The sequence below is a fragment of the Aulostomus chinensis genome, chromosome 2 (genome assembly GCF_037954235.1).
Source record: "Aulostomus chinensis isolate RoL2024-O1b breed Wild chromosome 2, RoL_Achi_v1.0, whole genome shotgun sequence".
Classification (NCBI taxonomy): domain Eukaryota; kingdom Metazoa; phylum Chordata; class Actinopteri; order Syngnathiformes; family Aulostomidae; genus Aulostomus; species Aulostomus chinensis.
Genome location: NC_141321.1, coordinates 33467904 through 33481887, shown reverse-complemented (window position 1 = coordinate 33481887; position 13984 = coordinate 33467904). Strand labels below are relative to the sequence as shown.

Below are 13984 nucleotides of genomic sequence, written 5' to 3'. Positions count from 1 at the left end.
TTGAAAAAATATAAATATTTCACACGACCGGAAGCTCATATCAAGATCTCATACGTTTTAGCATATTCCACGAAAATTATTTAAATATGTTAATTAAATGAAACCATACTCATTTAAAGTGAGAATTTAAAGTTGAACCACTCCGAGTATAGAAAAAAGACGTCTAGCTTGAATACGTCATGTACTCTTTCAACCACTGAGTGGCAGCATCACACATTTACATTAAATAATACGGAGAAGAAGAAAACCTGTCGAGCTAGTTCCTGATAGCATCCAGGCAGGAATCTTCTGCCGTTCACACTGTCCTGAAATATTCTCTGTTTTGTCGATCGTGTCTAAAATGTTGCGAGGTTTAGGGACGTGGTTGGGTCTGGAGAGCCCGCCGTACACGAAGACGTCGGATGACGCTCATGTGGAAGCGGAAGAGAAGGTGGTGGAGGCTCAGAACGAGGTAAACAAACAGCAGCCAGCTGAGCAGGATGGAGAAGCGAACCAGGACAACCCTGAGCTGGGCCAAGGACTGGGAGGTGGGCGATGTTGACACCACACACCTCTCGATTCGTTCGCTTTTCTTTCTTTTTGTCATTATTACGAAATAGCGCCGTCAACTATCTAATGAGCAAACGTGTCAGCAGCTGGAGCTTGTGTTTGAGAGCTGTCAGTCTGAACTTTAAAAATTGATCACCTCAGCTGCATCCAGATGTTTCCAAGTTTTATTCTCCTCCACTGGAAGTTAACTAAGGTTTCATCGTCAGTTCTGACAACAAAAACACAACAAACACGTCAGAGCAGCAGCCACAGGCTCTGAGTGCTGTCATTCCTCCCTGACATGTCTAGTTTATTGGAATGGTTTTGTAACTTATGTGTGTGTGTGTGGGCCATGGCTTAGTGGCAGAGGGGCCTTCTAGCAAGCGAAGGGTTGCTGGTTCGATCCCCGCTTCCCCTGGTGACCATGTCCAAGTGTCCTTGAGCAAGATGCTGAACCCTAACTGCTCCTGATGTCCCTGAGACGGACTGGCAACCTGTCCAGGGTGAACCCCGCCTCTCACCCAATGTCAGCTGGGATAGGCTCCACCCCCCACCCTTAATAGATAAGCAGTATAGAAAATGGATGGATGATGGGTGGTTGTGACGTCACGAAACCTCACTCATTAATTTCTGAGTTTGGTGCCAGGGTTCTGATTTCACTGGAATAAGAATGACTTTTACTCACCACGCATTTCATGAAGACACACAGGAATGTGACTAATTCAGTGTTGCATAAGATACTGGAACTCCAGCAAAGAAGAGTGGTTCCTCTGGGATTGTGCTCACAGATGGATGATAAATGACATCCTCCCTGGAAAGTCAGATTGGGAATGTTGCAGTTGAGCTCCTGGCGTTACACTTGATCACAAACGTGCTTTAACAACACGAGACTCATCACTAATTCACACGGGTGAAATACATTGAAGTACCTTTGACTTTAATGACTTTGATATTTTGTGTTGTTTTAACACCTTTTTAAATCAAATTTTATTGCTTCCAACATCATATATGGTTACAGTGAATTGTTACCGCCATTTTGGACTGAATATATTGATGGAAAGAGGACAGAATGGAGCGCAGGATGATGCTGCGTCCCAGTTGAACCTGGAAGTCAGAACGGTTGGATTGTGTCACATGACATCAGTTTTCCTGGTCATCTTCTTCTGTTGACATGTTGCTACAACATTTGTGTGGCGTTGTGTTACGAGATGGTGTTGCAAACGCCTGAGACATCACCAGTGAGGGTTCCAACGTGGTCAACTTGGGTGTTACGTCACTTCCTGTTCTGAGGCAAAACTAGTGGTGGTATTGGTCCATTCAGAACCAGTGTGGAGTCAAAGGGATGTCATTAAGTTCCTTGCCTGCTTTTTGGTAAGTTCTTCAGTCCAAAATGGCGGAGAATGCAGCTCGCCAGCGTTACAGTGGCGTGATCGGTTAGGTCTCACCTCTTCAGTGTGAGTTCTTTGGTCTCTGTTCCAAACTTGAAACAGTGTTGACATGAAGTGCCACGCTGTGTTTGACCACCTGCTCTCCCTTCCTCCTCCTCCTCCTCCTCCTCCTCCTCCTCCTTCTCTTCCTCCTCTCAAGACTACATCTTCAGCTTTGCCTCCACTGCCACCAAGAAGATCTCTGAGTCGATGGTGGAGACGGCTCAGACCATCAAGAAGAGCGTGGAAGAGGGGAAGATTGACGGCATCATAGACAAGGCACGTTTGGCTTGTTGGACAGGTTTAGCAGCTTCTGAGGATGGATGAGGTGGAATCACCGGGGTTGAGTGTTTTTGTCTTTTCCTCCTTCTGATGTCTAAATGCTCACTCTTGCAGACGTTTCTTGGAGACTTTCAGAAGGAGCAAGAGAAGTTTGTCCAAGAGAAAAAGGCAAAAAAATCAGGTAAGTAGAACAGGACTTGACCTCCTCTGTTAGTGGGAGGAGCCACTGAGAAGAGTTTCTGGTGATGAAACTGTGCGAATGGATTGTTGTAAAGGTCCCAGGAGTTTTAACAGAACAGTGATATAAAACAGTTCAGTCTCCACCTGCCACAACTGGGAAAAGTGTTCCTGAAAGAGAATGAAAAACACCAGAAAGTGATACAGCTCTTGGTGAGGATTTGTCGTTTTCCTAAAAGTACTTCCTAGTACTCCTTCAAAAATCCATCAGTTGATGTTGGAATCCTTTGTAATTGCTGTGAGCTGAAGCGAGCAAACGCCTGCAGAGGTGAGACTTTGGAACCCAAAAGATAACCTTTAGGGTGAATATCAGGGCTGTAGCAGTATATTGCAATACTTTTTTTCATCTTACTGTATCGATATTCCATTCCCTAGTATTGATACAGTGATAAACAGCGTGTACTGTTACCTCGACCGTGGAGGTCACATGGTTGCCGGCGGTGGTTTTGTCTGTTTATCAGCAGCAGAACTCAAATGGTTGTGGGTGGATTTTGATTGAATTTAGCAGGATGATCAAATTTAGTAGTCAATGATGAGATTAGAGGAATTGATGCAGATCAGATGACATCATACAGCCTCTGCAGGAGTGTGTCTTCTTACAGCATGTTACTGAAGTGTGTGTGTGTGTGTGTGTGTGTGTGCGTGTGTGTGTGTGTGTAGAGGCAGCAGTGCCTCCCTGGGTGGGCTACACAGAGGAGGAGACGATCCAGCAGCAGATCCTGGCTCTGTCAGCTGTGAGCATCATGATCATGTATAAATACTGTGGAGCACGTTGGCTTCACTGTAAACGTACTACTGATGTTCTCTACTGTCATTTAGAGGGAGACGACTTCCCTGATGGTATTTTGCTTGACTCTAGGACAAGAGGAACTTCCTGCGTGACCCCCCTGCTGGGGTCCAGTTCCATTTTGACATGGAGCAGATGTACCCCCTAGCAGCAGTGATGCTGGAGGAAGACCAGCTCCTCAATCGCATGCGCTTCGACCTGGTCCCCAAACAGTCAGTACACGTGTGTGTGTGTGTGTGTGTGTGTGTGTGTGTGTGTGTGTGTGTGTGTGTGTGTGTGTGTGTGTGTGTGTGTGTGTGTGTGTGTGTGTGTGTGTGTGTGTGTGTGCGTGTGTGCGTGTGTGTGGATTGCAGTCAAGCCACTTCCCCCTGGCTGAGATCCCACTCACGCCTGTCAGATGCAGGCATTTATGGGCTCTGAAGGGCAGTGACATGAACTCAAACTCCAGGCATTCTTTCTTTTTAAATCTTTTTTGTGGCGTCTTTCCCTGTTTTCATCCCTCAACTGTACCTTGTCATATTCCTGTCCCCCCCCATCGCCGCTGCTCTGGGAGCATCATAGCCTACCACATTTTCTACATCACATGCCAACCAGGGGAGGCGCTAGTGCAGTGACCAGGAAACGTGTCCACGCCTGACCAAGCAGGAGCCAACTCCCTGGTGCCTTCACTGCTCTGTTTGTTTACCCTGTTTTCCTGACCAGTCATGATGTTGGTGGGAAAAGCCAATGAGCGCTTAGATGGATTTAATCTGTTGTGTTTCCTACCAACACGGGGGCCACAGGTTCGGTTCCCTGTGGTGCCTCCAGCTTGGTTGGGCCTCTTTAGGAGTCTGGAGGTGTGAGTCAGGAGGAGGGTTTGTGTCAGTGTGACAGTCGGACCCCCACTGTGAACTCTTAAGGTTGATTTGTGTGTCGGACAGCGTGAAGGAGGAGGCTTTCTGGAGGAATTACTTCTACCGAGTGTCTCTGATCAAGCAGTCAGCTCAGCTCACAGCGCTGGCAGCGCAGCAGCAGACGGCCGGCGAGGACAGAGGGAGCAGTGTTTCACCTGAGGATGTTGTCTTGACAGGTTGGTGTGCAGTTCCTGCTTTAACAAGAGCTCGCTGTCGATGCTGAAGGGGGTGCTGCAAGCGATGCGCCTTTTTTACACAGCCGCCATTTATCACCACATTTTAAACGCTTGCATCACAACCATATGAACTCTACACACCACACAGAGCTGTAGTTTCAGAGGAATTCTGCTGAGCGACAAGTGATTTAAAACCTATAAAAAAAAACTACAGCTGTCTTCTCCTTGCAGACGTCAGACCTAAAACCCCACCTGTCTCCATCGCTGACAAACAGAAGGTAAGATGCACATACACATATATTTAAGACTGTACATACTCCACTGCTGTACATACTTCTTCCCCTTTTACTTTTATGTATTACTTTTATAGAGTACTTATTTTTGTACATTTGCACACCCCTTATATTTATCTTCACTTACTATTTATATTAAATTCTCTTTTGTTCTTGCTGCTGTAACTATCTTATCTTATCTTATCTTATCTTATCTTATCTTATCTTATCTTATCTTATCTTATGAGGAGGAGTTTGAGACGAGTTCATGGCTGGGTAGCTTTCAGTGTTGCAGTGAGTTTGTGTTTGATTCCAGCCAGCTCAGGAGGAAGAGGAGGAGATGTCCACGAGTCCTGGAGTGTCCGAGTTTGTGAGTGACGCTTTTGACTCAACAGCCATCAACCAGGAGGACCTGAGGAAAGAGATGGAGCAGCTGGTGCTGGATAAGAAGGAGGACATCCCCTCTCCTGACGGTTGGCATTATTAGCCTTTTTTAGCTGAGCACCTGCAAGATGTTATTGTATGCGAGTAATGACCACCAGCATCTTTTCCTCCTGACGTCTCTAGAAGACTCGGCTGACTGGGAGAAGGAGCTGCAGCAGGAGCTTCAGGAGTATGAGGTGGTGACGGAGTCGGACAACAAAGACGACCAGTGGGATCAGGAGATCGAGGAGATGCTGCAGGCCGACGACAGCTAGGCTGGGTTTGTCCTGCACAGGCAGCGACGTAGCCCAGAATAAGGGATTCCTCTTCCCCTCCTCCATCGCCGGCGGATGTGGACGTCCCCCCTCTGGACTCTCGGGGTCCGAAGAGTTTACTCTCCTATAAACATTCTCCTGTTCCTGGTGATGAAGGTTTAGATACGGTGACAGCTGCACCTCTGCTGGAAACGCTGGTTACATTCACAACTGTTAGTGAAGGTCCTTCATTTCTCCTCCATGATTTACTCTTTCCCTTCTCTGCTCTTCTGGGAGGGAGCCACTAGGGGGCGATACATTGCCAATACCCTCAATCTAACAATGAACATTCGGTCTTCTGTTTCCACTGCTGCTTTCTGGTGGGCTGTACAGTGAAGCTTTAGTAACAGTAAAATTAAATGTAAAGTTGCATTCATGTAAATAAAGACTCAGAATGACACTTATAGCTGCATTTGCTGTCTTTGTAGTTCATTTTACAGTTTGTATCTCACTTTGACAAACCTGTATGTACATTCCTGTGATTTGGGTTTTTTTCTTTTAAACTAAAAATACTGTAAATTTCATGTTTTACCTGTCGTCCTTTTAATAAATATTTATCTGTTACCACGGACAGTCTATGCTCTTATATGGAGGGTGGACGTAGAAATCATGTCCAGTTACATCCTAATTTTATACCCCTTAGTTATTCTGCTTCTTATTTGGTGTCCTGTTGACCTAAAATGAAGACAATAGTCCATTAAAATGACGTTGCCTTATTTCAGGCCACCATGAGGATGTTCGCATTCTGTATTCAGGGTTTGAACAAAAGTCATGAGAGTTTAGGAAAAGCTGTGACTTCAAGGTTGAAAATGGGAGATTCCCCTTGAAAAACAGTTGGTGTTTCATCTGCACAGTCCTGCCAACCAAAACCAAGCTGAATTTTTCCTCCACGTGTTGCTGACATACGCCGTCGATGATAAACGGGTACGGAGGACTCGCGAGCATAAATGCCATGATACTACAAAAAGGTAATCACATGGACGCCAGCGAAGCTTTGCAGCGAGTTAAAACTGATTTACCCGGAAGGTTTGGAAGTAAAAGCACAACACCAGACAGTAATAAATACTGCTGCAGTACCTGGAGTTCAGGAGATTGTACTTTTACTTCTATCACCTGCGTGTTTGCAGGTGTGTTTGTCTTGGCTATGATGCTTTGTAAAAGATAAGAGCACAATCAAATGGCCAGTCTGACGTGAGTGACGCAACGTCTGCAGGCTAAATCACAGGTTTCCCAGTCTGAGGTGGGGGGTGCCCCCTCAGGCAGAGCTTGCCCCCCCCCTTATATTATTGATTATTTGTTTATGGATGCCGTTATGGGACCATTATGATGTTCTGTGGTCTCACATGGAGCCAAACTAGCCCATGAACGCTGTCTCACACGTCTTTTCTCATCCAAATCGATGAATACGCTCCTGAGTCATTTCTTAGTGTCCACACACGTTCATGATGTCTTCTTCATTAATATTCTCTCAGCTTTGCTCATGAAAACTGTGTGGAGTGCAATAAGATCAATAGCATTTGTCCCTGTGTTTAAGTGTGTGTTTTTCGTCACTCTTAGAAATGCCGTCTGCTCCGACTCAGCAGGGATCGAGTGCCGACTATAACCTTCACTCGTCTGATTCCAGGTGTCCATGTTAAAATACAGCCGTAGTAAATGATTTACAGTTACCCAGAACGAAAGAACACGCCAGGTACAAATAACTAAAATGGTGCAAACACTTCACATGATGGATGTTCAAGAGCCAAAGCTTTTGAGGTGAAGGGACTCACCTCTAACATCCTCGGATGTTCTGTCCACGCTCACACGCCTTTCTCAAATCACACAGGGAATAAAAATAATTACAGAATGAAGAGAATTGCAGCTCCCATGAATGTTTTTCCAGACTGGGTGGGCATCAATCTAAGAGAATTCAATTTGAAAACGGAGAGAAAACCGTGTTTGTGAACCTTATCGTGTCGCATTCAAATTGACCTTTGACCTTTTGGATATAAAATGTCACCGTATCATGCTTTTAGGGGTTTGTGTGAAATTGTTGCATTATTATTGATAATACATAATTATTCACATGTAAATTCTAGAGTTATGATAGTCAAGGCAGCCCTGATCGTCATCTTTTTACCACCAAAATGTTTGTTCTAAATTTAAAGACCCCCCCCCCCAGAGAGCGGCTGACGGCAGCGGGAGGGTGTGACGGTGTAGTTTTCTCATTGTATCACCATAACTTCTGCCTCCATAGCACCTCCAGCTGCAGGTTGATTGCTCTGCGTCCGGCGACTTTGAGGTGCAAGTGAGGACGAGGAGGCACAGAAGAAAGTCACCAGAGAGAGTGAGTAAGCAGCTATGGAATGATGGGATGGAGGCTCGGCAGCATGATTTGTTTGTTGAAAGACTGTAATCACGTTAAAGGAGACAAACACAGACAGACAGACGAGTCTCTGCACGTTTGCTGCTGCGGGAGCGTTTAGAAACAGATGGGACGCTGCGGGATGATCAGCGCTGGAATGAATTACAACTGCATCATTAGCTGGATTAGCAGTTTCTCTGACGTTGGCTGTCTGTACTTCTGTAAACCACAGAAACAGAAAACTTTCCCAAATAAAAATGTTTGAAAGCAAACTCAGAAAGAGAAGAGTTTACAAATCCATATTTAGTGGAATAAACCTGATTTCCAGTGCGTCCATGCTCTCCTCCAGCCGTTCACGTTGCTGTTGGCTAACTTCATGTCACTCTCATGTAAAAATTCAAGGCACTCAGCTTTATTTGATATCCAAGCCCAGAAGAAAATAAAAGAAGTGTATCTTTGTCATGTCTGTGTCACAGATTTCTCAAGATAACAAGGTGATTCACCCCATGGTCTCGAGATTTCCTGACAATCGCAGAGAAAATAAGATGATCTCAAAATCAAGACAATGAATCGGGATGAAATATCTCCAATAAAAGCAGTCGGTGGGTGAAGCAGAGAGCGTGTCGGTCGACAATGACATCAGTGCAGTAAACAAAACATTGATGTCATGACAAAGGCTGCAAATCCATGTAATGCATTTGTGCCGGCAGGGGAGCGATGCGGACGTTTTACGAGGCTTTCAGCTCACCGTCATCCTTCGATTGTTGAGTGACGTTGAACTCAGCTGGTCCGAGGAGAGCAGCTCTCACCTTCCACTGGCTGGTCGCCTTGTTCCCCCTCACTGGCTGATCCTTGACCTCACACTCACCAACCGCCACATTGGAGATTTTAAAAATGGCAGCAGTGGGACACTTTCCCTCAACCAGTAAAGACAGACCTGGATGATTTTCCTTTCCTGGCTTCACCAATCACTGACCACAGCGCTGGTTTGTGTGCTGTTCCTCATAAATCTTGTGTCAGTCTGTTCAGTATTTGAATTTCTGAATTAAGGAGAGTTCGGTTGCGTCATGAGGGTGCACCTGCTGGAGTCCCACTGGTGGAGATGCTGATGTCATGTGAGTTGTCTCTTCTAAATCCACGGCTGAACACACACTGCTCAACGTTACAAAGGAGAATGAACTCAACGTGAGAGCAGAAATCAATGCAGCAATCAGAATGCTAATGTTTCTCTCTTTCTTCTTGCTTCCCTGATTAAAGCCTGAAAAACAGACGCAATAATCAATAGGCGAATTCTCAGAGCTCGCTGGTGTGTCTTTGTCACGCTGTCCGTCACTGCATCACAGCCAGGGTCCACCAGCTGGTCACCATGGCGACGAAGCCAAGGACCCATATGTGGGGTTTACTGCGTGTGCGTGTAATGTTGGTTTAACAACCTTTTAATAATCCATGAGGGCTGGCGTCTGTGTGTGTGTGTGTGTGTGTGTGTATGTGTGTGTATGTGTGTGTTCAGCCCAGACAAAGAGACTCAGCAGAGATGAGAGACAATCCTCTCTGTGTTTCCACATCTGAAATGATACCAGCTACAAGACTCCAATCCTCCTCAAACCAGATTATATCTTCAGTATTTTGCAGCAACAGTAAAGACGCCGCTCTCCAGACGTCAACAAAAGGGAGGATCAGGGGAGGAGAAATGAGGGGGGTGACAGAGAATAAGAGGTGGAGAGGGAGGGGTGAGGAGGGGAGAAAAGACAGACAGACCATACAATATAAAATAGAATACAATTCTTTATATGGAGGTAAATATTTACAGACACACTCCAAACATACACAGTAGCAACGACACACACACACACACACACACACACACACACACACCTGAGGGGCCTCACTGAAGAATGTGGTAAATCGTGGTTCTTTTGTGGACTTGAAGGATTCTTTTCTTTCATCAACTCCTTCATGAGGTACTTTCACCCCCCTTCATGAGCTCTCTGGGGCCCCAACACCTGGTGCGTCCGGACGCTGCGTGGAACCTTATCTGTACTGCTTTAGGAACATGCTGAGGCTCACGCTAGTTAGCTTAGCAGAGTGAATGGTAGTGGATGGGCGAGTTAGCATACCTTTCTCTGCCAAATCTGTTCTACCGCTGATGATTATCCGTTGAAAATGTGTATTTCTCACTAGAAGTACTGCAAAGCAGCTGATTTTCTATAGCTTTGCCAAGAAAAAGTACATCAACAATCATAATTTGATTATCGCTGTAACTTCATATTTGCTACATTTGAACAATGATTGTTTAAACCAGGGAATATCAAGTTTGACTCGCTTTGTTGCTGCGGTTTTCAGAAAAAAAAAAAGATTTTATGGAATTATTCAACTTGATCATTGTACATGTACGAGTACAAGGAACTTCTTTGATTTAACACATCACTATTTCCTTCTGGAGCAATAAAACACTGAATAAAACAACACAAAACAGACAGAAATCTATGAAATTCTGCGTCTGCAGGAAACAGAACACCCAAGAAAGGTATAAAACACTGAACCAAGCGATCGACCAGCTTTCCGCCGAGGCCAAGATGAAACCAAGTAGACGACAAAAGCAGGTAAGTTGCCCAATCAGTGCACTGCTATGTGTTTACATCACATTTTAGTCCCCGCTCAGCTCGCTTGGAACCCCAGTGGAGCAGGGACCAAAATGGTAACGGTGAGTACCGTGCTGGGGTCAGTAGAAACGGGGCCAGCTGAAATAACTGAATGTAGGAGCCACCTGCTGCAGACGATAATGATCATAAACGTGGTAGAAAGCCAGCAATGCTGCTGAAAAGTTACCACCAAAGTGTGAGGACGGTTAGCTGAGCTAGCAGGTGCAGAGCGGGTTACAGCTGTTGGTTTCATAGGGAACGGCAGCACTTTCACGAGTCTGCCGTAAAAACAGTTAGAGGACTTGAGACCCTGGAAGACGCCGGGACAATTGTTGGCTAGTCTTAACCAGAAGGAGGCTGCTGAGAGAGTCCTGAACCAGCAGCAAACACCTGCCATGTCCAACACAACTTGCTTTGGAGTCGGTTCAGTGAGAATCTGTGTTTTGACTTCTTGTACGTGGTGAAGTGTGTCGTGCTCCTCAGGTGTCCTCGTTAATGATCCACCGAGGGTTTCTCCCTCGCACTGCGACTTCCTTGCACAGTCACAACATGTTGGTTTTCTTGCCAGAACGACACATTTAAGTTTGCTTTTGTTGTGTTCCCTTTAGTGGTTTATGGTTGGGGGAGATAGTTGCAGATGTTAGATCAAGTTTCCAGGCATCAAAGGCGTTTGGCTCCAGAGAGTCAGGGATTCTTTCAACCACCTTTGAAGACTTGGACGGGAGACAGTAAAACTACATCTATGAAAAAAGATTCCGAAACATTCCCAGAACATTCGGAATGCTCTCTTAAAGCCCATTTAACAACATTCTCCGAACCTTTAAAGTTCATCTGAAACAATATTGTGTGTGTGTGTGTGTGTGTGTGTGTGTGTGTGTGTGTGTGTGCGTGCGTGATGATGATGATGATGTAGGCAGGAAGTAACGTTGAAGGGAATTTGATTGGAACACTGAAAAGTGGGCGTGGCCAGAGCATGTCATAACATCCATTTTATGAGAAGCCTCATTGACATCCTGTTTTATCAGCTAGCTAATGTGTAGCTAACTGGACATGTTAGCTCCTAAACAAAATCCTCAAAGACAAAGATGTCAAGTGGAGGTCATGACATTACAGGTTGAGAGTGGCTGGTCCATGTGTGTGGAAGCGTGTGTCATAATAGCAAAAATCCCATTCTGAAATATCTTTGGCTTATATTGTTGCGAGCAATAGCATTAGCAGTGAATTAGCATCTCTGTGTGTTCCCTCTCCTGAAAGCCAGCGGGTTTGTTACTTTGAATTTTGGATTACAGCCGAAATAAACCAAACGGTTTACATGCTTGGTTCTGCAAGATAATCCCCACGAATGAACCACTGCGTTTGGAGTGAAGCTAACGAGATGCTACCAACAAACTATACAGCAGATGCATGACTTCAACATCCCCAGAATCAGGCTTCATTTGTCTTCCGTTTTCAGCATATTGATGTTTAATGTCAATGCCTGTACTTATTTAAGGCATGTTACAAAAAAAAAATCCACTCAAAAACCCACTTAGAGACGAGGGAACTGCACGTTCTAGGATGTTAACTTACAGTCTTTCTGGGTTTTAGGACTTGTTCCTGGTTCCTGTGTGACCAGGGATCTGAACCGAATCAAAAAGGCTTTAGAAGGCATTTTTTCCTTCTAGTTCGACTGCAAACCCCCCCAAAAAACTCCACATTGTGACCGTTTGGGAATATTCTAGGAATGATGCAAGATGATGTCATTTGTACCTGCAGAAATGTTCTCAAAACATTGTTGGAACTCGGAACTGGACTGTTTCAAAAACAACCTGCATGAACCGCTCTGCTGCACGCTATTCACGCGCAACCTCCTCACGCTCCTAGTGAGGAAGCGTCACTCAGGCTCTGCTGTGCTGGAACATGGTGATGCATGATAAGATAAACCTGGTGTTGTGGCTTCAGTTCGACTGACTCCAGCCTGCTCGCCTCATCTTTCTGTTTCCTGGTTTCTTTTCTCAGGTTGCTCACACTTTCATTGTCTTTCACCCACTCCCGCTCGCCGTCTGCACGGATAGAATAAATATGAAAGCAGATCAATGAGTCATCAGCCTTATTTGGTCTCTGAGTCTATGCATTGTTTTTGTGTGTGTGTGTCTGTGTGTGTGTGTGTGTGTGTGAGAGAGAGAGAGAGAGAAAGAGAGAGAGACAGAGAGAGAGAGTCTACCTTCATTGTTATCATCAGGACAGAGGGCCCTTTATTACCAAAGCCCACACATTCAATGGAAAAATCCTGTTTCTGATAAGCACGCGTGTGCGCGCGCACACACACACACACACACACACACACACACACACACGCAGATGGTGCCAGCAGCTGCTGAATCCAGCTTCAAGTTCACTCCCGTCTCATTTTTATTTTTTCTCTCCTGGAGGTGAACGACTTGTTGGCCTCGATTTCAGAATCTGAGTGAGGAGGTTTGAACGGATCACAAGTGGTGAATTAGTCAACAAGAACAATGAGATCAGTTATTGCTGCTGGTTTAAACATTAACCTGCTTTGATACCTGCTGGAGCAGGTGCAGCTGAAGCACCTGGAGCAGGTAACCCTGCATTAACGTTCTTATTCACAGCAGGATGGAAATTCTTGGCTTCTAGCTCATATAACAAAGAAACAACTCGCTTTATGAGCGTTCTGGTCTGGCCTGGACTCATCTAGACCAGACTAGACTAGACTCATCCAGTCTGTCCACATCTTAGTTCACACCGATTCAGAAAAAGCTGAATAACCAAACATAAGATGGAGAAAATGTCATTTAGTCTGTTTGTTACCAAGGAAATCACAAATCCTCTAAGAAAATGTCAAGCACATATTCAGAAAAAAAATGTCAGCATCGGAGTGATTTTCATCGTGAAAGGAGCAGCAGCTGAGTTTGTCATGCTTCCTCTGATTTATGGATGTCAGTGTCATTTTTATCTTCAGCTTTTTTTCTTTTTTTTTTTGGAGGCTGCTATCAATGTTTTTGTCTGTCAAGCTTCAAAGCCTCCTGACGGCGGAGCTGAGGTCTGCGGTGACATCTGTACTGGTGCCAGCCCAGTACAGCGGCACTCGGATGTCAGTGGCAGTAAATTTGAAGATTACCAAAAAAAAAACCCAACAACAAAAAAACCACATCAAGCTCATCAGCGCGGACACAAACAGGTCCGAAACAAGGTCCCCACAGAGGACTGTATCTTGGTTAGAGGAGGAGTTTGAGTCTTTATTTATGTAAAAGTATCAGTCCAGTCATGTGAGTGTCCTGAAATTAAAAGTTCTACTTGAGTGAAAGTACGCAAGCACTGACAGCAAAAGGTAGTTAATGTATTAAGTTAAAAATATGAGTTTTGTGCCTCTGACTGGTCACGTAACAAACTTATTTGCCATTTTTCAATGAAAAAAAAAACACATTTTCCATGAAAAAAAACACATTTTCTGTAATTTGTGATTTATTGTGATATATTAGATTATTTGAACATTTCAGAAGTGATGAGACGTGTGGGAGGTTAAGAGGTCAGAATCGCTCACTGCTGGAGCTGCTGACAACTCATGAACACACCAACATGATTCTGCTTTAGTAAGACGCCAAAGGACAAAAAAGTTGGAAATTTTAGAATTATTATCGTCATCTTCCGCTTATTCCTAC

General features: G+C 44.9%; 1 protein-coding gene across 1 annotated transcript; it reads left to right on the top strand.

The window, feature by feature from the left end:
* The first annotated feature begins 235 nt into the window (after nucleotides 1–235).
* Nucleotides 236–5912, top strand: LOC147269776 (synapse-associated protein 1-like). The gene is made up of 9 exons (XM_086195848.1): nucleotides 236–527; nucleotides 2116–2234; nucleotides 2352–2418; nucleotides 3135–3208; nucleotides 3334–3473; nucleotides 4182–4330; nucleotides 4562–4608; nucleotides 4919–5075; nucleotides 5170–5912. The coding sequence occupies exons 1-9, from the start codon at nucleotides 341–343 to the stop codon at nucleotides 5298–5300; spliced, it is 1071 nt and encodes a 356-aa protein (XP_086051974.1). The 5' UTR covers nucleotides 236–340; the 3' UTR covers nucleotides 5301–5912.
* The last annotated feature ends 8072 nt before the right edge of the window (nucleotides 5913–13984 follow it).

Excerpts from the sequence above, each read along its gene's own strand:
- LOC147269776 (XM_086195848.1), top strand. The coding sequence starts at position 341 with ATGTTGCGAGGTTTAGGGACGTGGTTGGGTCTGGAGAGCCCGCCGTAC. Across the intron at positions 2,419-3,134 it reads GAAAAAGGCAAAAAAATCAG|AGGCAGCAGTGCCTCCCTGG; the intron begins GTAAGTAGAACA and ends GTGTGTGTGTAG. Across the intron at positions 3,474-4,181 it reads TTCGACCTGGTCCCCAAACA|CGTGAAGGAGGAGGCTTTCT; the intron begins GTCAGTACACGT and ends TGTGTCGGACAG.